Source organism: Microtus pennsylvanicus, chromosome 8, assembly GCF_037038515.1.
Source record: "Microtus pennsylvanicus isolate mMicPen1 chromosome 8, mMicPen1.hap1, whole genome shotgun sequence".
Taxonomy (NCBI): domain Eukaryota; kingdom Metazoa; phylum Chordata; class Mammalia; order Rodentia; family Cricetidae; genus Microtus; species Microtus pennsylvanicus.
In genome coordinates, this window is record NC_134586.1 from 21,813,945 (window position 1) to 21,840,469 (window position 26,525).

Below are 26,525 nucleotides of genomic sequence, written 5' to 3' on the forward strand. Positions count from 1 at the left end.
ACAATGATTGTAGCCATTGAAAGATAATGGTTTCTATAGGATTTTAAGTATCTTGTTTCCAGTTGGTGGAAGTGTTTGGGAAGGATTGGGAGGTGTGGCCTTGTTGGAGGAGGTGTGCCTTTGGGGTTGGGCTTTGAACTTCCAAAAGACTCCAAAAGAATCCAGTGATTAGAAAGAACTATCAATGTGCCCACCCCAGCTCATCCAAGAAATGAGAGGGACTGCGTGTTTTTTATTTCTTTTGATTGGAACTTGCAAATGGAAAGTGGCCAGGCTTCTCCATCCATGGAGAGCAGAGCGTGCAGGGTCCAGCACCAGACTGAGAATTTCATACTTCTGAGCTGGAGGACAGGTTTAGATGCTGAATTTAACACTAATTGGGTGAGTTGTCTAAAACATGGGAAGTGTGGGGTGTGGAGGCAGAGGAGCTAAAAAAAAAACTAGAATAGAACTCTAGAGACCAGAGTTGGACAGAGGACATACACATCGAAGCAGGATCATTCCCTGGCTCACCCCAGGGCCACCTCCAGCTCACTACACCTGCTTCCAGGAGCCACCTGGGGGTTCTTCAGGGACACTTCTCCTGAAGTGAGCCAAACAAGCATTCACTGCACACAACAGGTGTTCTCTGCCATGAAGTTATGTGTGAACAGGCTTCCTTTGTGGGCTCTTGCTGCTTCATGGGTTCCTTTCACATCCTCCTTCTCCTCTGGGACACTCCCCCCCCAAGACCAGCCCTTACTTGTGATTCCACAGGAAGAGGCTGTGACACACAGAACCTTAACTGGATAGAATGGTTCACTACCTAATCCTTGCACTCGATAGGCAGAACCCCAAAATCCAATGGAAGAAGGGCTTCCCCCTAGGCAGCGATGCCAAGTGTATCCAAGTGATCTTGCAGTTGTTGGCTGCCCTGGTCCATTGCCCATGCCTGACTCTCTATTTAGAGACAAGCCAGGCCTCTTGTGACAGCTTTCCCAGTCAGAGAACATGAGGCTTAGCAGATAGGGTGTCACTTGTGAGGCTACCACCCACCTGAGACAGCCCGTCTGGTGGGCTCTGCTCCTGGGTTTGCCTGGTTAGCCACAGACTCTGCCAGAAGGGAGCAAGGCTCCCCCAGCTCATGATGAGGTTCTGGAGGAGGAGCTGCTCCAAGGTGTTCTGTGCTGTGATCATTCTGGTAGCAGCCAACATTCTGCTGGTGTTTTACACCACGGGGACCATACACCATTTGATTATGGACAGCCTTCACAAGGAGGGGCCTGTGGTGGTCCAGAGACCCTTGAACCTGGAGAAGAATGTGCACCACTCAAGTAAGTTCCATCCCATGGGAGGGGAAATCTTAGGGTGTGCAGGCTGAAAGAGCTTTAGGAACATTGAGAATAGAGGGGAAAAATCAAGGGAGAGGCCAACTCTTCAGTCTGACAATCACACCGTTGGAACAAGAGATTCCACAGAGAAGGGAATTTCCCCAGGAAGCTCATGCTGGGAGAGGGAAAGGGTGCCAACCAGAGTGGGGACTTGGGGAAAGATTTCCCGCAGTTTTAACAACTTGTTACATCACAGTTGCCTGATGAGACTAGAGCCCAGGCAGGAACGGGTTAGTGGTGGTTGAGAACAACATCTTGACCAATTGGCAGCTTAGATGTGCATGTCTTTGGGCCTCTACTTAAAACTTTGTTTGACTTCAGGACACAGAAAATGGATTGAGGGTAGGGGTTGGGGAAGGTTTCCCTAGATCTTTTTGCTTTGTTTCCCAACTTAGTTAAATAAGTCTCCCCTTTCTCCTTTCTCCTTTTAATCGGCTCATTGAGGATCTGACTTCGGGCACAGGTTGTGACCCTAAAATCATACAATAGTGGAACTGTTGAGAGAGGAACCATTTAAGGCAAAATTCTTACTTCATTTTGCAGAATTTTCATCATGAGTGTGCAGTGGATTTGTTAGAGAGTCAAGGATTCAATATGGACACATCACATGAGACTCTGAGCACGTAATAACAATGACAGGGTGAGGAGACAGGACAGTGGCCCTCAAAAGGCTGTGACTTTATATAGAAAGTAACATGAACCTCCACCCCTTTTTTTGAGTCAATATCTTCCTCTATAGTGCACGGTGGCCTGGAATTCTCTGTGTAGCCCTGTCTGTCCTGGAACGTGCCATCTTCCTGCCTCAGCCTCCTGAGTTCTGGGATTATATGCACCACCATTCCTGGCTCATATACCTTCAAGTTTAGCTTCTTTAAAGTTAGGGGTAAGATTTCACTATGCTTTGGGGTTGCTGTGATTCCCGTTCCTCATGAAAGTCTCGCTTCTCTGAACTGCCAGTGTCGCGGCTTCCCGTGTCTCAGAGTCAAGTGCTTGATCCTTTAAAGGAGCATTAACTGTGTAAACCCGGGTGGGGACCAGACCTGGGGTGTACCATTGTGAAGCCAGAGCTAAACAGGCAGAGTGTCGATATTATTATTTGACTTGCATCTTGCCCCTCTCCTGCCTTAGTGTTCAGAGTCCTGGGATTAAAAGTACGTGCTGTCATGTCCAGTAAAAGTGTCTTTTAAAATGACAGAAACATGATAAGCAGGCAAGGTGCCATATACCTGTGGCCAAGAGTTCAGAGTCATTACAGATGACACAGCAGAGGGCAGCCAGGGCTGCAGGAGGTTCTCCCTAGAAATGTAAAGATGCTCCATCTGCCTCTCGGTTGTAATCATTCCTGCTTCCATCTTGAAGGGCTGCGAATGCCTCTGGACGCAAACACACATCTGCTCAACAAGCCACAGGCTGTGTATGGGTGAGCTTGTGTCTCTGGGGAGTCATGCAGTGGGCTGGTCCCTTGCCAGCCTAGGAAGCGTGGGCTGTAATCAGAAGAACTAACTGTACCTCTGTTAGTTCTAACATGCAAGAAGATTCTGGTTGCGGTAAAAGCGGTCCTGTCAGTCTGGTTGGAATTTAAAGTAGGGAGGGCGAGGGGGCAGCGGTCCTGTGGTGGGAAGCCTTCATCACCATTGTGGGGTCTAATGACTGAAGGTCTCTCTCTCTCTCTCTCTCTCTCTCTCTCTCTCTCTCTCTCTCTCTCTCTCTCTCTCTTTCTCTCCTTCCCTCCCTTCCTCCCTCCCTCCCTCCTTCCCCCATCTCTTGATTCAGTTTGAGAGCCTTCAAAGGGCCCATGTTAAGACACTCCACTTTGCGGCATAAATCTCCTGGGGTTGTCAAGGGGAAGTTAACAGGGGTAGGGGGAAGCTGTGAAGTCTGCAGGGCACTTTCTGAACGGCAAGCATCCTTGCTACTATGGGTCTACTGAGCACATTAGGCCTCCTGGGCATGGCCAGTCCTTTACCTGTGTCTGTCACCATCTGGTCATTATTTTGGGGTAAACTCATGATTCTCAAATGTGGCTATTAGCTCTATCAGGAGCAGCTATGGAAAACAAACCAAGCTAAACCAGTTAGACAGCTTCTACACGCTATGGCAGACCCAAGGGATCAGTGTGTCTAGGGAAGGCCTGGGAGCCTGCATTTTCTTTCTTTCTTTCTTTCTTTCTTTCTTTCTTTCTTTCTTTCTTTCTTTCTTTCCTTCCTTCCTTCCTTCCTTCCTTCCTTCTTTCTTTCTTTCTTTCTTTCTTTCTTTCTTTCTTTCTTTCTTTCTTTCTTTCTTTCAGATTTCTGTCTCTTCCCCGCCACCGCCTCCCATTTCCCTCCCCCTCCCCCAATCAAGTCCCCCTCCCTCGTCAGCCCAAAGAGCAATCAGGGTTCCCTGCCCTGTGGGAAGTCCAAGGACCACCCACCTCTATCCAGGTCTAGTAAGGTGAGCATCCAAACTGCCTAGGCTCCCACAAAGCCAGTACGTGCAGTAGGATCAAAAACCCAATGCCATCGTTCTTGAGTTCTCAGTAGTCCTCATTGTCCGCTATGTTCCATGAGCACTTGCAGACAGTCTTATAGCCAAACTGAAAATGTAGGCCTGGTGTGTCCCTAGCTTCAAAGTTGCTGGTATATCAACCACATGAGATGTGAAGGGCTGGGTGGTCGATGTGACGCTCTGAAATAGTGTGATATTTGTGAAACAAATGAAGATTCTCATACCTCCTGGCTCTCTACCCTCACCTGGCCCTGATATTCTGATTTGGTAGATGTGAGGGATATCTACATTAAAACACACACAAACACAAAACAAAAAACCCACAACTGACATTTCTTGCATGACTCTTAGGTCTCATTCTGAAAAACACTATCTTATTGAGTCATTTCTGAGATCAAAGTCAGTTCTGAAGGAGCCCTGGGGTGAGGAGTGGGTTGATTTTGATGGTGTTGAGCCTTGCACAGCTCTGACAAGGACTCTTTACCAATCATCTTCTCTGGGACGAGAGCTTGTAAAGTCTTACATTTGAAGACTATGCCGGTCAGCTTTCTATAGTGCAACAGATTCCTGAGCCTATCCACTTATAAAAAGAAAAAATTTATATGTGCGCAACACTTTGGAAGTTAGCTTCTGGCTAATTGGCAGAGCTGGTTGGCCCGGTTGCTTTAAGCTTGAGATGAAGCAGTAGACGTGGTGCTTGGGGAGAAGGCAGATCACTGCACAGAAGTGAGAAGCAAAGACGGCATTGGCCAGGTTTCCAGTGTCCATTTGAAGGGCAGCCCCCATACAATTGGAAGACTATTTATTTATTTTGGTTTTCGAGACAGGGTTTCTCTGTGTGACAGTCCTGGGTGTCCTGGAACTCGCTTTGTAGACCAGGCTGGCCTCGAAACTCACTGAGATCTGCCCGCCTCTGCCTCCCAAGTGCTGGATTTAAAGGCATGAGCCACCACTGCCCAACTGATTGGAAGACTCTTAAACTAAACCTGTCTCTTAAAGTCTTCACCCAGACCCCAAGGCTCTTGCAGGAACAGTTGAGGTAGGAACTGTCACAGAGAGAAAATGGTGCAGGTCGGACTGCAGTTTTTAGCTTTCTAAGCCTCGGCTGAATTGTTTTCACGCCACTCCCATCCTCTTTATCGGCAGGAGAAAGTCTGAAGCTGAGTATGCAGCAACAAGGTCACGTGGGATGGGGAGACGCTGAATTCCACCAAGGTTGGAAGGCACTGAAAGTCAGGTTGGCGCCCAAGAGGTTCTCCCTGCCCTCAATCTTCCAGCAATGGGGGAAGGGACTCTCGGAGGCTCAGCAGAAAGAGGCGCGGTACTTGTTCCTGGAGTTCGGCTACAACGTGTTCCTCAGCAACCGGCTGCCTTATAACCGAAGCATCCCTGACACCCGCCACTCCAGGTGCACTGGACCAGGGGTGGCTTGGCAGGACCTCAGGGTAGTTTGGTGATGAACTTTGGGAACCATGCAAGTGAAGGGGTAGGAAGATGGGTGAGGGGAGCAGGGGAGTGTGGGAAAGAGGATGACTACACCTTTTCCTTTTCCTTTTTTTTGTTTTGTTTTGTTTTGTTGTTTTGAGATTAGTTCTTACCACATAACCCCAACTGACCTCAAACTAGAACTCCTCTTGCCTCTGCTTTCCCGAGTGTTGCGATTTCAGTGTGTCCTCCCACCATGCCTAGCTGGTTTCTTGTTTTGAATTTAGTGATGGCATATCAGAAAAGGTAATGGACAAACTCAAATGCTCTACCTCCCCAAGAGAGTGAGTGGCACACAGGAAGGGATCCCACGTAGTGGGGCTATTCCTCTCCCAATGAGGATCCTAGACTGGAGCGAGGACTTGAATGAGTCCCACCTCACTCAGCAGCGAGGCTCTTTGCTCTGCTTGGATCCTGTTCCTCACTGAATCTCATATGGAGATTGTATTCCTGGGTGCAGCAGCCCCCTCCATTGCTCTAGCTCTTTCTGCCTTCCCCTCACACACACTTCATTTTACACACACACACACACACACACACACACACACACACACACACCAAAACAAAACATCAACAACAGACTTGTACAAAAACCATTCAAGCTTTTGCTTGTTTGTTTTTGCTTTGTTGCTGTTGTTTGTTTGCTTGCTTGCTTTGTTTCTCGAGGAAGGGTTTCTCTGTGTTACAGTTCTAGCTGTCCTGGAACCAGCTCTTGTAGACCAGGCTGGCCTTGAACTCACAGAAGTCCATCTGCCTCTGCTTCCTGAGTGCTGGGATTAAAGGCCTGCGTCAACACCAATACGGGGCTTTTTAGACATGGTCTTATGTAGCCCAGGCTGGCCTCAGATTCTGTGTGGTTGAGGACGACTTTGAACCTTTGATCTTTGAACTTTGATACTCTCATCTTTGTGCTGGGATTACAGGTATATACCATTATTCCTTGTACAGCTTTGTAGACAGATAAAAATGAATGGTTTCTATTCTAATTAATAAATGCAAGGAACTAGGTCCCATTATATAGTTGAGGTTGATCTCCGGCTTTTGGAGATCCCCTTACCACTAGCACGTTAGTAATACAGGTATGAGCCACTGTCCTACCATGGTTCTTGGTATCTTCAGAGTGTCGCACAAGGCACACAGTCTTTTTCTTTTTGCATTCTTTTTTTTTAAATTTATTTATTTATTAAGGATTTCTGCCTCCTCCCCGCCACCGCCTCCCATTTCCCTCCCCCTCCCCCGGTCAAGTCCCCCTTCCTCATCTGCTCGAAGAGCAATCAGGGTTCCCTGACCTGTGGGAAGCCCAAGGACCTCCCACCTCTATCCAGGTCTAGTAAGGTGAGCATCCAAACTGAATCCAAAGACAAACACATAGGCATCCTCCTGAATATTAACCTTCATCAGGCCATGAAAGGCACACAGTCTTAAAACATTTTGATCATCTGATAAAGAAACCCTGTACTTTTCTTCATGGTTCATTTCACAATTTATAAGCTTTCTCATCCCTATGAATTTACCTATTCTAGACTTTTCTTAGGATAGAATCATGTAGATGAGTTTGTGTCTGTGTGTATATTTGTGTGCGTATCTTTTTTCATTTTTATAGTGTGTCTGAAGACTATTCATGTAGTAATTAACACCAATATTTTCTCTTTATGTTGATATGTGACATTTTGCTCTTAGCCATTAGCTGATGACTGTTCTGTTGTTTCCAGGTCTGGGCTACTGTCAATGATATTGTTGTGTTTTGTTTTGTTTTTAATGAGGTAGAGTTGGGGTTTGATACAGAAATGCTAATATACAACCAAAAAAGTAAAGGGAGAGAGGTGCTCAGGAGGAAGTGAGACATGCCCAGACATGGGCCTGGGCATCACAAAGAAGGGCTGTTTCATGCAAGTTTGTATGAAAACAAACCAATGTCTTTTAGTGGATGCTTGCAGTAATGGATGCTTATTGCTGGGTCATATGTAACTCCATAGCTAACCTTTGGAGAGCCTACCTGACTATTTCCCAAAAGGTTTGCATAATTAGTTTATTTTCTCTCCAATTTTTGTGTTGCTTGTTTCTTTGTATTTTGTTGCTTGTTTCTTTGTTTTTGAGGGAAGATCAGGAATTTAAGGAGTTTGAGGTCTGGTCTACAAAGTTCTCTGCCTCCCAAGTGCTGGGATCACAGGGACTGACCACCCTACCTAGCAGAAGTCAGGTCTGGTGTTGTGGTTGAACCCCAGGTCTTGTAAATGTAGGTAAGCATGCCACCTCTGAAGTGCAACCCCAGCTCCAAGAATCTTGGTTTGTCCGCTTATTCTCCAGCATGTGTTCCTGTTACTCTCTCTCTCTTTCTGTGTGTTTGTGCGTGTGTGTTTGTGTGATCAGTTAGCCTATTGGTTATAAGATGGGATCTCAACTGTGCTGTATTTATTTATTTAAAATTTTGAGACTTAATGGTGAACATCTTTTTCTGTGCTTATTATCCATTTGCATGCCATTTTTTCTTTCAGAAGTATCTATTAGGACACATTCTTTTTATTATTGAATTGCAAATTCCTTCCTTCCCTTCCTTTCCTCCCTCCCTCCTTCCCTTCCCTGAGCTTGTTTCCAGGACTGAATAAAAAGGGGGAGAAATCCAGCAGTGCCAGCAGCCCCCCCCCCCGCCCTGCTTCCTGATCTGGGACGTGTGGGAGTCCCAGTCACCTGTCCCTGCTGTTGTGCCTTTCCTGCCATGCCGGACAGTACCCTCTTGAACCCTCCCCCTTAAGTTGCCTCTTTCTTTGTCACATTAGTGAGAATGTTCTTAATACAATCAGAGACTCCACAAATGTGGCTATTTAAAGAGGAATTGACAGCCACTTTCATTTTCCTTTTAATTAACTGTGGATTGAGGTTTCCTTCCAGAGTGGCAGAATGCGGAAACATCTTTCCCCTCTAACAAACCAACCAGGCAACATTTTCAGAAATCGTCTCGAGCATACACAGCAAATGGAGAACCATCCTGGCAAGAACATTTTCTAAGTCTCAACAAGTCTCAGTGGGAGTCCATGGCATCTGAGCCACTGTGTGCTCCCTCTACCCCAGCCCCAGTTCTGGAGAATGATATTCTATGCTAAGTCTCTACTCTGGGTAGGAATGGTGGAGGGGGCTCTTGCCATGGCATTTCCCATATGGCTGTGGTTTCATCAGCGGGAAGGGTGAGCCAACTAAAAACACTTCACCCTTTCCCATCCCCATCGTGAGATGCGCGTCCTCTATCTCTGGAGGTGGCTGAAGCAGCGACTCCCCCTCTCCTCAGCTCCACCTCATCCTCTATCTATCGGCACCTCCCACCTCACACCCACTCTGAGGGTAGAGTTTCAACCCCACTGCACCAGACTAAGAATGCTGGGTTCCAGTTGTCCCTTCCCCAGCTGGCTTACACAGACGAAGTTCTCTTCTGGACTGCTAAGGTCGGGAAGCCCAGGGGCTGCTGCCTACCGACTTCCTGCCCTTTTTGTCTGTCTGCAGACCAGCTTGTCACTCTGGCTCAGGGCAGGAAGCTGCAGTCTGCACCCCCAGCCCCTGAGGACTGATGCAGAAGCACTGTCCAGGATGGAATTTGGGGTGAAAACCTTCCATGCTCTTTTTAAGGAACTGGCCTTATTTGGAATAGTTTTTAGGTCAGGGTCTCTCTATGTAGCTCTGACTGTCCTCAAACTCACAGAGATCCTCTTGTCTTTGCTTTCTTAGTACTGATTAAAGGTGTACACCACCATGCCTGGCTAACCATGCATTCTTGGTGGAGAATATTTAAGAGGAAGCTCATAGCTCGTATTATAGGGAGGGTGAGAACATTCAGAAATCTAACAGAAATTGGGAAGGAAGACACAGCCAAGAAGAGCCCCCTAGGATCACCCTGCCTGGGTGGACTAAACACGGCCGTGTCTTAGCACTGGGCTGGACCCCCCAGCCCCCAGGAACAATCAGATGAGCATGAGAGAGAAGCTGATCACCATTCCTCAGCCTGCACACAGATCCATCAAAGGGCAGCTGAAGCCTGCTGTCACTCAGGCCCCCCAACTTCTGAACAGTGTAAACACCAAGCCACACTGATTCAGGTCAACTTCTAGGGTACCAGACTTAAGAATAAAAATCATATGTCAAATTTTTTTCAGACTGTACTTTTAAAATCTTTACACTCACCCCTTCAACCTCCACATTCCCAAGTCATGTGCCCCTTAACGATAGGCTGAGTTCAGGGGAATGTAATATTAGGTCATTTTTGTCACAGTACAAACGTTATAGAATGTGTTTTCACAAACTGAGACAGGCGAGACATCATTGGGCAACATAACATTATAGGAGCCATGTTTGTATATGTGGTCTGTCATAGACGGAAACACTGTCACGTGGTGTATTATCTTATATGAGAGAAATGGAAGCATGCTGGTAAAGAAGCTTGTTCAAGGGCTGGAGAGCTGGGTCAGCAGTCAAGAGTATTTGCTGCTCTTGCAAAGGACCGAGATTTTGGTCTCAGCACCTACACTGAGGCTCACAACCATCTGTAACTCCACTTCCAGAGGATCTGATGCCCTCTTCTGTCCTCTACAGGCACTGCATGCACATGGTGCACGTACATGTATGTAAGCACACACCCATACACATAAAAATAAATAATTAAAAAGAAGATTGTTTAAGAATGTTCCTCCAGTTATTGTTCATAATTGCCCCAAAGCAAAAATACCCTAAATATCTTCAATACCCATCTCCTGACAGATGGATAAATGATAGTGCTAGAACTCTTCGATGCAATGTTATTTGACCACAAAGGAAAGCTATTGGTACCTGCTGCAATGCTGATGAAAATAGTATGCTCAGTAGAATACATAACTTATCTTTACTTGCCCCAGGGCAAGTAAGTCTATAAAAATGGAAATTCAATCAGTGTATGCTTATGGCTGAGGGGACATTGGACAGATGGATTGGGGAGAAATAGCAAATAACTGGCAAGGTTTTAGGCTTTCTTTATACATGAGAAAGCCTTCTAAAACTAGAAGCTGGAGAGATGGTGTGTTGGCTGAAACTGCTTGCTTCTCAAATGCGGGGACCTGAGTCCTGAGACCCAGGGCATCTGTCACCAGTGCTGGCAGCAGGTGGATGTGGTGGGGTTTCCATGGCCATCTGGCTTAGCTGGATTGAAAAGATTCATGATCAGTAACAATTCCTGTATCAGAGAAATAAGGTTGAAATCAGGGAAGACATTTGACATTGACCTCTGACCTCCACATACATCCTCCCCTTAAAATTAATGCTAATCACCATTCCACTCTGTGATTGACAAAGTCAGGGGATTTCATGCTTTTAAATAAGAGAATTCTATTACTGTACACTATTTCTTAATAGTCATGTTTTTAAAATGAGGGCTTGATCAATAGAGACACACGCATAGTGGCACATAGGACTAAACTCTAAGCATCATCTATGCAACTTGTCTGTAGATGAATGAAAGGGAGATGGGCTGCCTCTGGGTAAGCAAAAGAATTTTGGACAAATAGATAAAAAAAACCTTTTGGTTTCTTTGACAAAGACCTGAGATTTTCCTTCGCCCACTGAGTTTGAGGTTTAGTGAGTTTATTAATAGGATACCATATGCACTGAGGAGGAAGCCTGGACTGCAATGTTTAAATAATTAAAGAACAATGTGTTACAAAAGAATGATGTCTTACAGGTGTCTTCAGAAGACATACCCTGCCCAGCTCCCATCCCTCAGCATCATCCTCATATTCATGGATGAAGCTCTGTCCGTCATCCAGAGGGCTGTCACCAGCATCATCAACCGGACCCCTCCTCAGCTGCTGAAGGAGATCATCTTGGTGGATGACTTTAGCTCCCACGGTGAGCATCCTGAGGGAAGGCTAAGCGAGCACGATTGTCATTGGAAATAGGTTGTCACTTGGGAGTTTGGGACATGGTGAGTGTCTCCCAGAGGGGAAGTAAAGGCTAATTTAGTGAGGGTCTATTTGTGATGAAAACATTTACATTTCATGATGCCAGGAGCACAGCTCATCATCTCGAATGCACGAGTAAGACACAAAGACACAGGAAAAGCACAGGGGGTCCCAACTGTGTGGCAGGTCATTGTGGATTTGGGGTCAGGTGCAGAACCGTGTGACTCCGAAATCGCCTTTGCCCTGAGCATGCTCTATGAAGGAGACCTAAGGGTTGAGTTGCGTGAGATGACAAGAAAGATTCAGAACCTCCCTTTGTAAGAAAAGGGCAAAATTTCTCAGGTAAGGAAGCTTGGAGGAGAGAAAGTTTAGGTACCTGGGATTACTCACAGTGGCAGCAAGTCTTGTCCCCTGGCCACCAAGCCCCAGGTCTAGCCTACCTACATAGGCCACATGGAGGAAGGGGGCAGATTGTAGACTTGATCACTTGTGGGTTTTTTTTTTTTTTGAGACATGGCTTCATGTAACCCAGGCTGGTCTACAGCTCACTGTCCAGTCAAGGGGTGACCCTGGCCACCCTGTTTTCACCGCCCAAGTGCTGGGATGACAGACATGTGCCACAGCTTCCGGTTCACGCAACACTGAGTGAGGATGGAATCCGTGGTTTCATGCATGCTAGGCAACCGTGAAGGTGTAGCTTAGGTTGCCTTCCTGCCCCATTCTTTCTCTCCAGCTTTGTTACTGGGGTGCACCACCATGGTGGGCCTGGGTCTTTGCCTTCTAAATCTGTAACTCTGGCTCCCTCCTTTAAAAGATACATATCCTTGAGAACTGTAACATTTCTGTGATTCGCTTTCTTTGCATACCAAGTGTGTGTTGATTATCGTAACCATCTTAAGAAATATAGCTAGCATGTTTTCTCTTAATTCTACCAATTTTGTGCATTAAATAAAAACAAGTTAACATTAAATGATAGAACCAGAGGTTTGGACTAATGATAAAAAAGGGTTTTCAAAGTGTGTGGACTTAGGAAGTGTGGGCCTTTGTTCCTTCACTGGGCGTCTTTAAGGACGAGAGAGGAGAGAAGAATTATTGAGTCTGAAGGTCCCTGCAAGAAGAGGAAGAGAGGGGGCGGGTCTGAAAATCTTGGCCCCTGAGAAAACCCTTCTTCATTTGCACACATCCCCATTCTACCAGGGTAATTAAGTCAGTGAGAAGGAGAAGGTAAAACTGCTTGAGCAGAATTCACTAGAAATCATGAACGAGAACCAGTTCTATTCGTTTCTGGTCATGGAGATGGGTGCCAACTTGTAGCCCGATTCTGCTGGTAAGAAAAAGGAGATCTAGACATGAACCCTGGGCAGCTGAAGGCCCAGGACGCACTTGACGCTGTCTGTAGTGACCTTAGACAGGACCACTCGCTCCTCTGGGACTCAGTTTCTTCATGGAACTGATGCAAGGGTTGAGATGGAAGACCTCAAAAGATCCACCCACTTCCCACAAACACAACAGTTCTATAATCCATGCTCTGTGGTGGGGAGACTTAATTCAAGGCTCTCAGTCATGGGACGGCGGCACTGAGAGTGCAAACGAGATCACTGATGAGGGCGATTCGTGAGGAAAAGTCAGATAAAGCTTTCTATTGTCCTAATTGCCACCACCGTGGGACTGGAATCAAATTACGTTTTTGTTAATGGATCCTATTAATTGTTATTGAGGGGGTGTGGACACGTGCACACCACTGTGCTCATCTGGAGGGAATGTTATACAAAGATGGCTCAGTGGACAAAGTTGCTTGCTTTCAAACCGGTTGAGTTAATTCCCCAGGAACTACACGGTAGAAAGAATAAACTGGTTCCCATGGGCTGTTCCCCTTTTTCACATGTGTGCTTGTGGTATGTGTGCAACCCCACCACAGAATAAATAGGCAAATAAACAAAGAATGAAAGAAAGAAAGAAAGAAAGAAAGAGAGAGAGAACGAAAGAAAAACTAAAACCAGGCAAATTTTAGCTCCATAGCCATGTAAGTGTTGATTTTAGGAACTGAATACCTCAGGTTTCAAAAGTATGTCCATTTTTTGAGAGAGGAACCTAAAAGAATTCTATCCCTGGGATGTAAAGAGAGAGGGGACAGTGGTGGCGGTGGAGAGCTTAATAAAATCAAACAACTGTGCACATGGTTCTTGAGCCAATGTGTGGTTAGAGACAGCACAGCTGTGCCCCTAGATGGATGTGTGATTTGGAAAGTGTCTTACTCTTCCCATGCCTCAGTTTCCCTTTCTCTGTCTTGTGGGAATACTCTAGCGCTATCATTTACAGGTTTCTATAAATGATTAAGTGAATTAATACTAACAGTGATACCCGTAATACTAGCCCTTGGAGGCTAAGGCAGGAGGATTACCTTGAGCTTGAGGCTAGTCTAGTTTACAGAGTAAGACTGTCTCAAAAACCAACCGAGCCAAGAAAACATATGTCATCAGTGGATAACTGGGTCAGTTGTCATCAGCGGATAACCGGGTCAGTTGTCATCAGCGGATAACCGGGTCAGTTGGTTAGCAGTTTGCATACTATTTAGTGATTCATATGAACGCTGAAGCTGCCTTCAAATATGCAAAAAAGGAACTGGTAGCCTGAGTTAAGAAAGGCAGAGGCAGGCTTTACAAAAAGAGAGGGAAGGGGAAGGAAAAAACCCTTGTAAACAGTCTGGGAAGACTGAGTCTTGCTTGCATAATATTGAGAGTAAACTTTTCATCTAGATGCTGGCATAGAAGATCAGTCTGAGCAGTTGTACTCATTGTGATGTAATCAGAGCAGCCAGGGATGTCTAAAACAAAGCAAAGCTGCTTATTCGGGTTCTCTAGGAAGTCTTGCTGTTAAGCTGTGGTGGTTTCCCAGGCTGTCTCTGCAAACTCATCCGCTAATGTTACAACCTTAAGTACTAAGCCAGGCCTGCGCTGTTTCTTTGCCTAAGAGTTTCTCGGGATGTTAGATGCACTTTTGACCAGTGATTCACATCTCCCCAGCAGAGAGATGCAAGGGTGGGGAAAGGAAATGGGGGAGGGCACTGGGCAAATGTTATGTACCTCCTCAGTCAGGGCTCTGGAGTTGCTCACTTACAGTGGCATTGCCCACACACAGTTACAGGACAGAGTGCAATTTCTGCATCACATTTTCGCGCTCAGTGTCTCTATGCTTGTGTGTCTGGTTGGTAGGAGAACTGAAGACACAACTGGATGAGATGATTAAGCTTTACAACGGGAATTATCCACTCCTACTGAAACTCATACGGCACACAAAGAGACGAGGTCTTGCGCAAGCCCGCAACACGGGTCTGGAAGCTGCTACCGCGGATGTGGTTGCCATTTTGGATGCTCACATTGAAGTGAACGTTGGATGGTAAGATTCTGGAAGGCTGCTGCTTTCAGGAAAAGACAGAACTGAACGATGGTACAAGGCAAGTCAGGACAGTGTTGAGACAGGGGATACTGACACCAAGTCCTGGAACAAAGGGTGGTAGGCTGCAAAGCTTTTATTCAGGGAGTCCTGTTGGATACGTGAAATAGCATAGCCTTGTGTGGTGACACATGGCCATAATCTTACGATTGGGATATAGAGGCAGGAGGATCACAAAGTCAAGGCTAGTCTGGGCTACACTGCACGCATGCAGAGCAGAGGTGGGTAGGTATTGTTTTTCCGTTGGCTCAGTGACTACGCCTGAATCTACTGATGTTTTAATTACCACCCGAGCCCCACAGTTAGCACCCTGCTGCTCAGGCTGTGACCTGGCAGGATTTCCAGTCCCACGGGCATCAACTCCTCCACCCCTGGCACTGGCTCCTCTGCTGCCACCAAATGTAGTTTTTGCTAGGAATATTTCTTAAGAAGAGCCTCTCCAGCGACACGAATAATTCCAACCAGACCAAATTAGAACAAATAAAAGATGCCCCTGTTTAATGCAGTGCTTCCGGGTGGTCAGGAGTACGGCAAGGGGAAGAGAGGTGGGGAGAGACCACATAAAACCCGAGACCATGTGTTCCTTTTGGGGCAGCAGCCTAAATAGCCTGTGGGAGTAGTCCTGACCCTCCCTGCCGAGGGGTCAGCGCTTGGTGAACTTTCCAGGAGGTGGAGTCCAAACCAAGCAACTTCTAGGGGGAGGGGGCTTCCAAAGATGGATGCTGGGCATTAGAGTTTTGACTAAGTCTCTATTCTATTTACCAATAAAAACTTGGGAGTCAGATGTTGGGATGAAAACTTTTTACATCAGACAGTCAGAGAAGCAACCAGCTCACCTTCCTTTTTGGCTGAAGACCCAGCAAGAGAGTGTCTCTCCAACCATCCCAAACCAAAAAGACCACAGAACTCCAAGTCCTTCCCTACTCCTTCCTGTGTGTCTGTCTTTCTGGCTCCTCTGTACTCTCTCTGGCTGATTCCTGTCAACTAGTCATTGACCCTGCCCCTAATCCAAGTCTGATTTTATTGACACAGTCTTGGGTGTCTCAGTGCCATCAGATATCCCGCAACAGGTGGAGGCTTGACATACTGGCAGCCAGTCCCCGACTTTGTTAAAAATTTTGTCACTTTGAATATCCACTTACATAGATATTGTATATTTATCTTTAAAATGCAGAATGTGACCACTGGCAATTCCTCCAGTTTTCCTAGCTCTTAAATGACATAAAATAAAGATAACACAGGAGACAGGCACCATTTGGAAACAGAAATAATGTAAACTCATATAGAATACTGATAGTCCTCATTTACAATGGCCTGGATGTGACAGCTGGACACTAATTTCAAATCTGCTCTCCACTTGGCTCAGCTGCTAGGATCCCCAGCTACCGAGAACCTAAGAAATTCTCCAGAGTCTAGAGAGTCCTTGTTAGTTCCCACCCAGCTGAAATAAGGATGCCCACCCCGTGAGGTGAGGTTCACAGTGTCTCTGCCTGCTCCAGCCCATGACTGACCCACGTAGTCTCACTGCAGCGCTTATGATATTCTCTTCTAGGGTTGAGCCCATTTTGTCTCGGATTCAGGAAGACCACACTGTGGTTGTGTCTCCCGTGTTTGACAATATTAATTTCAATACATTTGAGCTGGAAAAGTACGAACTGGCAGCAGATGGGTTTGACTGGAAGCTGTGGTGCCAGTATGATCCCATACCACAAGCCTGGATTGATGTGGGTGATGTCACTGCTCCAATGACGTAAGTGTGAGTCTGCCGAGAGACCGTAATCAGAATGCACTGGGCAGGACTTGTCTATCTTTGATGATTAGAATGGAGGTAAAGTGGAGGAGCAGATACAGGATAAGAAAAGCATGTAACAGTGATAATAATAAAAAACCCAAAGGCCTGACCCCAGGTTAGAAATCAGAGACACAAATCGAGTGGTGGTGCTCACCTTTAATCCCAGCACTCGGGGAGGGAGGCAGAGACAGGTGGATCTCTGTGAGTTCAAGGCCAGACTGGTCTAGAAGAGCTATTTCCAGGACAGCCAGAGCTGTTACACAGTGAAACCCTATCTTGCAAAACCTAAATAAATAAATAAATAGATCAGAGACATTTGGCATTATCTAGATTTTCAGACAAAAATCAAACGTATTTAGCATTTTAGAAAGTACTTGAGGCCCCTTCTAGCATTATCAGACTATGAGGAAGGATGACAAAGATGGTATTCCGGCGTCACCTGTGAAGGGTGGCAAGAGCAGGCAGCATGCCTTCAATCTAGCCTGCACTTTTCCGAAAGCCTCCAGGATAGAGACTTAGGCATGATTCTGAAGACCACTGTGGTCTTCCCAGTCCTCCCCTCTATGCTGACCTGGTGCTTGGAGGGGGATTAGTAACCCTCCTACCATGTACTCTGCAGAAGTCCATCCATCATGGGCATCATGGCCGCCAACAGGATCTTCTTGCTGGAGATCGGGGCTCTGGATGGCGGGATGCTGGGCTACGGAGGAGAGAATGTGGAGCTTAGCCTGAGGGTATGTACTTGCTCTCTTCTCTATGGGACAAAGCAGGAGGGGATATATTGGAAAGTCCTAGGAATTCTGGCATCCTAGAACTCAGCTGAGTGTATTGGCCACAGATTGTCACGTTTCCAGGCTCCTAGGCTGAGGAGCAATTGGTAGGCAACAGGACTCTGGAAAGGAACTTTCTAGTACAGGCCTATGTTCCGTGATCTGAAAGCTTTGGTGGTCAGTGGTAGAATTGAGGCTGTGAAGATGTCCCTTTTTCTCCAGAAGATCCCAGGAGTTTTTGATTTCTGTGGTAGACCATCTTTGGGAAAGACACAAATCCTTACATCATTAATCAAAGACAGCAGAAATAAACAGAACACACCTTTACACAGTTAGTCATGTCCCACAGCATAGCCAAATGTAACACCCTGGCCCAGCTAAAATAATATTCCACAACACTTAATCATGTGGGACTTGTATTTTGGTCAAAACATTGTTTTTTGAGACAGGGTCTTACTCATTAGTCTAGGTTGTCCTGGAACTCACTATGTAGACAACACTAGCCCTGACCTGGTGATTCTCCTGCATCCTTCTAAATTAATGCTGGGAATACAGTCATGAACCCCCATTTTTTTTTCAGTCTGGATCTCACTGTGCATTCCTAGAAGACCTAGGCCAGACTTTGTAGATCAGGCTGGCCCTAAAATCATGGCAATTCTCCTTCCCCTGCCTCTTGAGTGCTAGGGCTGCAGGTGGGGGTCACCTTACCGGGTGATGGTAGACTTTTAGCATGGAGCCCAGGACTTCATACTAGGTAATCACTACCCAGAGCTACACCTAGCCCGATTATAGGACTTCTTTTAAACACAATTTCTTTATTGAATCTTTGGGAATTTCACATCATGCACCCTAATTCTGCTCACCTCCCAACCCCTCCATATCATCCCCTCCCTCCTTAAGCAGCCCCACAAAAAGAAAATTTTTAAAAATCAAACTAAAACAGGTAAGCAAACAAAAACAAAAAGCCACACCTCTTCACTCCTCCATCTTTCCTGCTTCTCCAATCACTTTTTGACCCTGGTGGCATTGGGAGTTGAGGTGTGTCACACAGTATACCCTTTTGTCCAAACAGCTTTACTTGCAAATGTTCTTGGTCTGGTTCAAGGCCTCTGGTTTCTGGTACAGCATCATCACTGGACCCTCACCAAAACTCCTCTCGGCTATCTTGCAGCTGCTATGGGTCATGGAGATCCTGTGGGTATCATTCCACAGGACCATTTCCTTCATGAGCTCCAGTAGGTCCAAAATCCACATCTAGATGGTGTAGCTGTTAGGGTAGGCCAATCTCAGGTTGGACTGTGGGCCTGGGTGGTAGTTGAGCTGGTCACTGGGGTCACCCACCCCACGTCAGGGATAGAGCCAGCTCCCCATGCCCATGCCTTTGCCCATTGTGAAGGGTGGAGCCATTTCTGCTGAGTGTGTGTGTGTGTGTGTGTGTGTGTGTGTGTGTGTGTGTGTGTGCAGTTCTCTCATGAGGGTTGGGACCAGCTCTCTTGCTGCAATGTCCAGAGAGGAGCAGGGCCAGCTACCCCAGGGCCAGTGAAAGATGGGACCAGCCCAGTATGGCCCTCTGAGGTAGCACAGGCCACAGACACTAACACAGACCCCCAACTGCAACAGAACCATGGATCCAGACATGGCCCTTGGCAGCAGCTTGGGCTTGGACAACATCTTTGCTCCTGGTGGACGCACAGGCCATTCAAATCAGGACAGTTCTGGTGGTGGCATGGTCCCGGACACCAACAAGGCCACCAGTTGTGGTCCCAACTCTGGACTTCTCGCGTAACCTTTGGTGGCAACATGGGTCTCAGACTTCAACAAAGACCACAGACCCAGACATGTTCCTCAGTAGCTGCTAGATCTGAATTGGCATTGCCCTGGGTAGCATTACAGGACATTCAGGTTGTCACAGCCCCAGTGACACTGCTTTTGACGGTACGACCATCAGACATCAACATAGATCCCAGTTGCCAGGGACATGGACCTAGACATGGCCCTCGGCAGGGGCCCAGGTCTGGATGTCAGTATGGCTCCAGGTGGTAGACAGACCACCCAGATTGGCATGGCCCCAGTGACAGCGTGACTCCCGGACACTAACACGGCCCCAGGTAGTGGCCCAGTCCTAAGGAATCTGCATGGCCCTCGTGGCAGTTAGGGTTTCTATTTGCTGAGACAAAACCTCATGGCTGAAAAGCATTGCTGTTCGCTCATCACTGAAGGAAGTCAGGACAGGAACTCAAATAGGGCAGGATCCTAGAGGCAGGAGTTGATGCAGAAACTGTCAGGGACTGCTGCTTACTGGCTTGCTTCCCATGGCTTGCTCAGCCCATTTTCTTATAGAACCCAGGACCACCAGCCCAGGGATGGCACCACCCACCATTGGCTGAGCCTTCTCCCATTGATCCCTAAATGAGAATTTGCCTTCTAGCTGGATCGCATTGAGGCATTTCCTCAACTGAAGCTCCTTGCTCTGATGACTCTAGCTTGTATGAAGTTGACACAAAACCACCTAGTATATCCACAGACCCAGACAGAGCTCCCAGCCGCATCCCTGACCTGAACATCATCACAGCACCAGATAGAAGCACGTGCCACACAGAACTGCATGGCCCCAGAAGCAGCATGTCCCCCAGGCACCAATATGGTCCCAGGTGGCTGACTGGACAACCCACACAGGCCCCCATCTGCAATGGGAGTCACAGACATTGACCAGACCATGGTTGCTGTAGGGCCATGAACCCAGACATGACCCCTGGGAGCAGCTCAGGCCTGGATGACACCATGACCCCAGGCAACACAGGCCACCTAGATCAGCGTGACCATGATGGTGGCATGGCTCTTGAACACCCACATGGCCACCAGTGACAGCTTAGACCTTGGACATCCTTGTGGCCTCTGGTGGTAAGGTGGGCCATGGACGGCCGCGCAGACCCTGGCTGCAGTAAAATCATGGACCCAGACATGGCCGTTGGCAGCACCCTGGGCCTGGACCTTACCATGGCAGCAGGTGTCAAGAAGGCCTCCCACATCTGCCTTCTCCTCACGGTTGTCACCTCTTCCATTCTGCCTCCTTCCACAACACAAGAGCCATTCTGCTCCTCCCTCTTCCCCATTTCTCCACCTCACACTCACCCACCATCATGGTGTCTAATACCACAGGGCACCGGGTGGGCCCATGGGTGTCTTGAGGACCCAGGCTGGGATTTTAGACATCAATGTTTAAACACAATGCTGAAAACGCAAGGAGTGTTCAGGAAAGGCTCTCGCTCTTCCTCTGATGGGATGGCGTAGGTCACTGATGCCCAGGTGTCTTGGTTTGCAGGCTCATCCCTGCTTCTTTTGTTTTCCATGGTTTCCTTTTAAGACAGGTTTGGTTTTTCCTATCGCTTTTGCCTTTCAGTTCTCACACGATTGTCCACATCTGTGCAGGGTAAGGTGCTGTTGTGCTTTGGGGCAGTCAGGGTGATTGACAGTCCATCTGCTTAAACTTCCGCCGTGTCCGTAGAGTGAGGACCTTAAAAATCCTCTCTTCTAGCTCCTTTAGGGTTTACAGTGGATGCTGGCAGTATAGTCATCATGCTGGGCATAGCACACTTGAGCTTGGTCCCCCAAACGATAGCATTCATCCACTGACCAACTCCTATACCCACCCCCTTCAATCCTCTTAGCCTCCGGTATCCGCTCTTCTATTCTCGGCTTCTGTGTGACCAACCTTTTAGAGTCCACATCTGAACGAGATCACATGGTATCTGCCTTCTTGGGCCTGTATTTGTTCCACGTAAAATGTCTAGACCCATCATGTCACGCTCTTTTAATGTCTAAATAGTTTTCGCGTGCGTGCGCGCGCGCGCGCGTGTGTGTGTGTGTGTGTGTGTGTGTGTGCGTGTGTGTGCACATGCATACTTTCTTTTTCAAGAAAAGTTTGCAGTATATAAGTAATGCAAGAAGATGTAATGTTTCAGATTTTGTAAAACAAAACAATGGCATATCAATATTTTACATAGAAGGGGTGAAATGTCTAGTGCTGCTTTTTTTTCTTTTAGAATAAATGAACAATATTTCTAAAGATCCATTTTTGCAATTTCAACCAAAGAAAGAAAAAAACTTAAACTGAGCTTATTTTTTTTTTTGACATAGTTGTAGTCTCGTCAGTTGGGAGATACCTTGGCTGCTTTCATATCTGCCTAGTGTGAGGAGTGCTATAGTGGGAGAGTGGGGCTCTCTTTGATTGGCATGCTTTCATTTCCCTTTGGATTTGTGCACCATGGTGGGAATGCTGGCTCACATGGTAATTCTGTGTTTAATTTTTTGAAGACTGTCTCAGTTATAGTTTTTATTGCTGTGAAGAGACCATAACAACTCTTTTTTTAAAAAAAAAAAGATTTATTTTTTTTTTTTAAAAAAAGATTTATTTTTTTGTTAAGTATACAGTGGTCTGTCTACATGCATGCCCACAGGCCAGAAGAGGGCACCAGATCTCCTTACAGACAGTTGTGAGCCACCATGTGGTTTTTGGGACTTGAACTCAGGACTTTGGAAGCGCAGGCAGTGCTCTTAATCACTGAGATGTCTCTCTAGCCCCCACCCCACAGCGACTGTTATAAAGAAAACATTTAATTAGGGTGGGTGGCTTATAGTTTCACAAGTTCAGTCCTTTATTATCATGGCAGGAAGCATAGGCATATGCAGGCAGATGTGGTGCTGGAGGAATAGCTGAGAGTCCTACATCTTTCAGGCAACAGGAAGCTGACTGACTGTCACAAGGAGGGGAGTTTGAGCAAAAGAGATCTCAGAGCCTATCTCCATAGTAACATACTTCCTCCAAACAGGCCACACCTAATAGTGCCAGTCCCTTTGGGGACCATTTTCTTTCAAATCACCACATTGGGGTCCACTACTCCCTGGAACCCAAAGGCTTGTAGTTATATCACAATGCAAAAAAAATGCATTCAACCCAACTTCAAAAGACTCCATAGTCTATACCTGTTAGGAATAATCTTAAGACACGCCTCACCAGCAACACAAATAATTCCAGTCAGACTAAATTAGACCTAACAAAAATGCCCCAGTGCCCCCGGGTGACCAGGAGCATGGCGAGAGAGAGAGAGAGAGAGAGAGAGAGAGAGAGAGAGAGAGAGAGAGAGAGAGAGAGAGGTGAGGGGGGGCATGCAAAACCTGGAGACCACGTGTTTCTGATTTGAGTGGCAGCCTAAATAGCCTGTGGGAGTGGTCCTGACCCTCCCTGGGGAGGGGTCAGCGCTTGGTGGGCTTTTTTGGAGGTGGAGTCAGGACTAAGGCAACTCCCAGGCCAGAGGCTGGGGTGACGCTTCCAGGCTCCTTGGGTCTAGGGATGTCAGAGGGCTGGGATCTCACTTTCGACCATACAATATCAATCTCAAACTGTTTCTCTTTTGGGAGACATGGCAATCTCTTAACTGTGATCCCTCTACAAAAATCAACAAAAAAGCAGATCACATACTTCCAAGTTACAATGGTACAGGGTGTACATTACCATTCCAAAACACAGGGAAAGGAACAGAGCAAGGAAATACTGGACAAAAGCACTGAAAACCAGCTGGGCAAACTCCAAACTCTGCAGCTCCATGTCTGATATCAACATTCCCTTTAGATCTCTAATTCTGTTCCAGCTTTGTTGACTGTAACACCTTTCTCTTGGGCTGGTTCCACTCCCTGTTAGCAGCTCTCCTTGGAAGGTATCCCATCACTCTGGCATCTCTAACATCTTGGGTTCTCCATGGCAATCCAGACTTCAACTTCACAGCTTCACGCAATGGCCTTTCTATTGGCCTCCATTCAGGGACACCCCTGACACATGCCTGGCCTCAGGGGCTTTATTCCATAACTTCTTTCTTTGATCCTTAGCTCTAAATCCAGAACCACATAACTTGAAGCTTCCAAGTTCTGCTGTTTACTGGGTCTGGAATATGGCCTCCTCATCCACTTACATCTTCACCAGCTTTCTGTCCTTCACTGCCTAAGCTTGACTGTCCTGAGGCTTGCTCTGTAGGTCAGGCTGGCCTCAAACTCAGAGATTCACCATCCTCTGCCTTCCCAGTGCTGGGACTAACGGTGTGCCCCACCATACCCAGCTCTAAGCTTTTCTTCAGTTCCTTTTTACAAGTCTGAAGCTTAACTGGGCAGGATCTTGCTTCAAGATCATCACTCCCTTTATTCAATTTCTTAATCCATTTATCTTCTTGAACAGAAGAGTAAGTTTCATTTCACTTTCTGGCTCCCATTCTCTTCTCAAACATTTCCCCTGTTCAGCTTGCTCCTTCTCATTATATATATTCATTATAGTTACCACTGATACCTACACAACAGAGTCTATACTAGGCTGTTTGGATATTTCCTTCTTCTGCTTAGGGAATTACCCCAAAACTCTTAGCTTTAGCCTCAGGCAGACTCTTCAGACAAAAGACAGCCACTTCCTTCATCAAAATACCACAAGAACAACTTCTAGGCAACATATTAAATTCTTCTCCTCTGAAACTTCTTGATCCAACCCTGGAGAGATCATCAAATCACACTCAGCACCACTGTCTTCTATGCTCCTATGAGTATGGCCTATTAATCAATGCTTAAATCATTCCACTTCTTTCATGACACAATGCTGTGGGAAAATGCTCTTGTACACTGTAAAGATTTGTCACTCATATTGTTTTAATAAAATGCTGATTGGCCAGTAGTCAGGCAGGAGGTACAGGCTGGGTGATTAGACTAGGAGAATTCTGGGAAGAGGAAATGCAGAGACATAGTTACCAGCCAGATGCAGAGGAAATAAGATGAGAATGCCTCACTGAGAGAAGTACCAAGTCACCTGGCTAAACATAGATAAGAATTATGGGTTAATTTAAGTTGTAAGCGCTAGTTAGTAATAAGCCTGAGCTAAGAAGCCTAACAGTTTATAATTAATATAAGCCTCTGTGTGTTTCTTTGGGATTGAACAGCTATGGGACCAGGTGGGACAGAAATATCTGTCTACAAATGGTCCCCAAACCTTTGGCAAGAATTTCCACAGATAGCCTGAGAAAGCTAGACAGACAAGAACAGAGTTAAGAACAGCTTCTTGGTAACTGCCTTTTCTCTGGTAGGCTCTGTTTCTGGCTGGAGCAGAGAAGTAGCTCCTTTAAGAGAGGCTTCCTGACTCAGTGACTCAGCATGAGCAACAGAAACCACATGGTGGCTCTTTTAAGAGGTTGCCACTAACACTTAAATGGTGTTTATGAGCAGTTGGCATCAGGCTTCTTGATGGTGGAATAGACCTTGAAACTCCACAGAGTTGTGGTATTAAACATGGCTCCCACCAGTACCTCCACCATGAAGCTAGACTCATTGTCCACTATGTTCAGTGAGTCCGGTTTTATTCCATGCTTTTTCAGACCCAGTCCAGCTGGCCTTGGTGAGTTCCCGATAGAACATCCCCATTGTCTCAGTGTGTGGGTGCACCCCTCACCGTCCTGAGTTCCTTGCTCGTGCATTGAATTTTTTAGAAAATTATTTTCTGCATGTAGTTGTTTTGCCTGTTCTTTGCACCACATGTATGCAGTACCCCTGGTGGCCAGAAGAGGGCATCAACTCCCCTGGAATTGGAGTTAAAGACAGTTGTGAGCAGCCTGGTGCCTGGAATCTAACTCAGGACATCTGGGACTCTAGACCACCGCGTCATTTCTCCAGGCCCCAGTGTTTGAATTTGAATTCTTAAATGATTGATTGTGAAAAAAAAACCAAGCCAGAAACAAATTAAATTAGGATATAATGTCTATAAGATCTGGGCTAATGAGGAGAGACAGAGAAGGACTTGGAACGATCTGCCTTTGTTCCCTTGTCGGAGCCGCTAGCTGCTGTACTTGGCATGCCATCGAGTCCTCCTAACAACCCCAAGGCAGCTGACTCTTCCTGCGCATGAGTGAGCAGAGGCTCAGGAAGGTGGTGTTTTGTCTAACTAGGCAGCTGTGGAGTCCAGATGTGAGCCTGACTGTTCAGGAAGGAAACTCATCCATGGATCAAGAGCTGAAGGAGCAGGAGATGAGGGTCACCAATTTTGAATGTCACTTGATAAGATTCATTCCTCGGGTGGACACACTTCTGCTGTGCTAACTGGATTGGTATGGGATGGGCCAGCAGCTCTTGGGTCAGGGCAGGGTGTAGAAGGCTGCCAACCTAAATTGGAGCAACTTGCCAGAATTTTGCCAGAAATTGCCACCTCTTGAGGTCACAGGAAATATGGTATCAGCCCAGTAGAATGAGAAAAATCGACTGTCACCAAAACCGTATTTTTTGGGGAGTTGGAGAAATGGCTCAGTGGTGAGGAATATGTAGTGTGTTCGGTTCCCCAATCCAGCACTCAAGGAACTAAGGCTGGAAGACTGTAATGAAGCTAATTCGGGCTAAATAGTGAGCTCCAGGCCAACTCAAGCTACAGGGTGAGACCCTGTCTCAAAAGGGGAGGGTCTCGCTGGGCAGTGGTGGCGCACGCCTTTAATCCCAGCACTTGGGAGGAAGAGGCAGGAGGATCTCTGTGAATTCAAGGTCAGCCTGGTCTACAAAGAGAGTTCCAGGTCAACCAGAGCTGTTACACCAGAGAAACCCTACCTCAAAAAAAAAATCAGAGAGAGAGAGAGAGAGAGAGAGAGAGAGAGAGAGAGAGAGAGGCTTTGCCCGTTCATTGGCTGTAGGACCCTGTTACTGAAGGAAGGTGGTATTGTCCCTTGCCTGCAGGTGTGGCAGTGTGGAGGGAAGATCGAGATCTTACCCTGCTCCCGGGTTGCGCACCTGGAGAGATCCCACAAGCCCTATGCCTTGGACCCAGCGATTCCCCTGCGGCGGAACGCTCTGCGGGTGGCTGAAACCTGGATGGACAAACACAAATACATGGTCTACTTGGCCTGGAACACTCCTCTCGAGGTTGGTCACACACTGAACGGAAGGAAAAATCAAAGAGGAGGAGGTGGCAGTAACGGTGGGGGATGAGAAGGGAGGGGACAAACGAAGCATCCTAGGCTTGGTGGAGTAAGGTACGGTCCCCAGTGTGACTACAGTTCGCAGTCGGATGGACATACGACCCTGTGTCCAGGTACGTGATGTATTCAATTTTAAAAATGGGGTCTTCACAGTATCTGAAGCTGGCATAGAGCCCATGGTAATCCTGCCTCAGTTTCCTCAGTGACAGGAATGTAAGTCTGAGCCCGCATACTGGCTCATATATGAGTTCTTTAGCCATCAGAACGCA

At 46.8% G+C, this 26,525-nt stretch overlaps 1 protein-coding gene across 1 annotated transcript in view; it reads left to right on the forward strand.

The window, feature by feature from the left end:
• Window positions 1-1,126: 1,126 nt before the first annotated feature.
• The window catches only part of Galnt8 (polypeptide N-acetylgalactosaminyltransferase 8), a 34,287-nt gene continuing 8,888 nt past the window's right edge, over window positions 1,127-26,525 (forward strand). Inside the window, exons 1-7 of the mRNA XM_075981853.1 lie at window positions 1,127-1,313; window positions 5,004-5,265; window positions 11,038-11,204; window positions 14,470-14,653; window positions 16,263-16,460; window positions 17,122-17,236; window positions 26,015-26,200. Coding sequence (XP_075837968.1) covers window positions 1,127-1,313; window positions 5,004-5,265; window positions 11,038-11,204; window positions 14,470-14,653; window positions 16,263-16,460; window positions 17,122-17,236; window positions 26,015-26,200 — 1,299 coding nt within the window. The remainder of the gene's footprint in view (window positions 1,314-5,003; window positions 5,266-11,037; window positions 11,205-14,469; window positions 14,654-16,262; window positions 16,461-17,121; window positions 17,237-26,014; window positions 26,201-26,525) is intronic.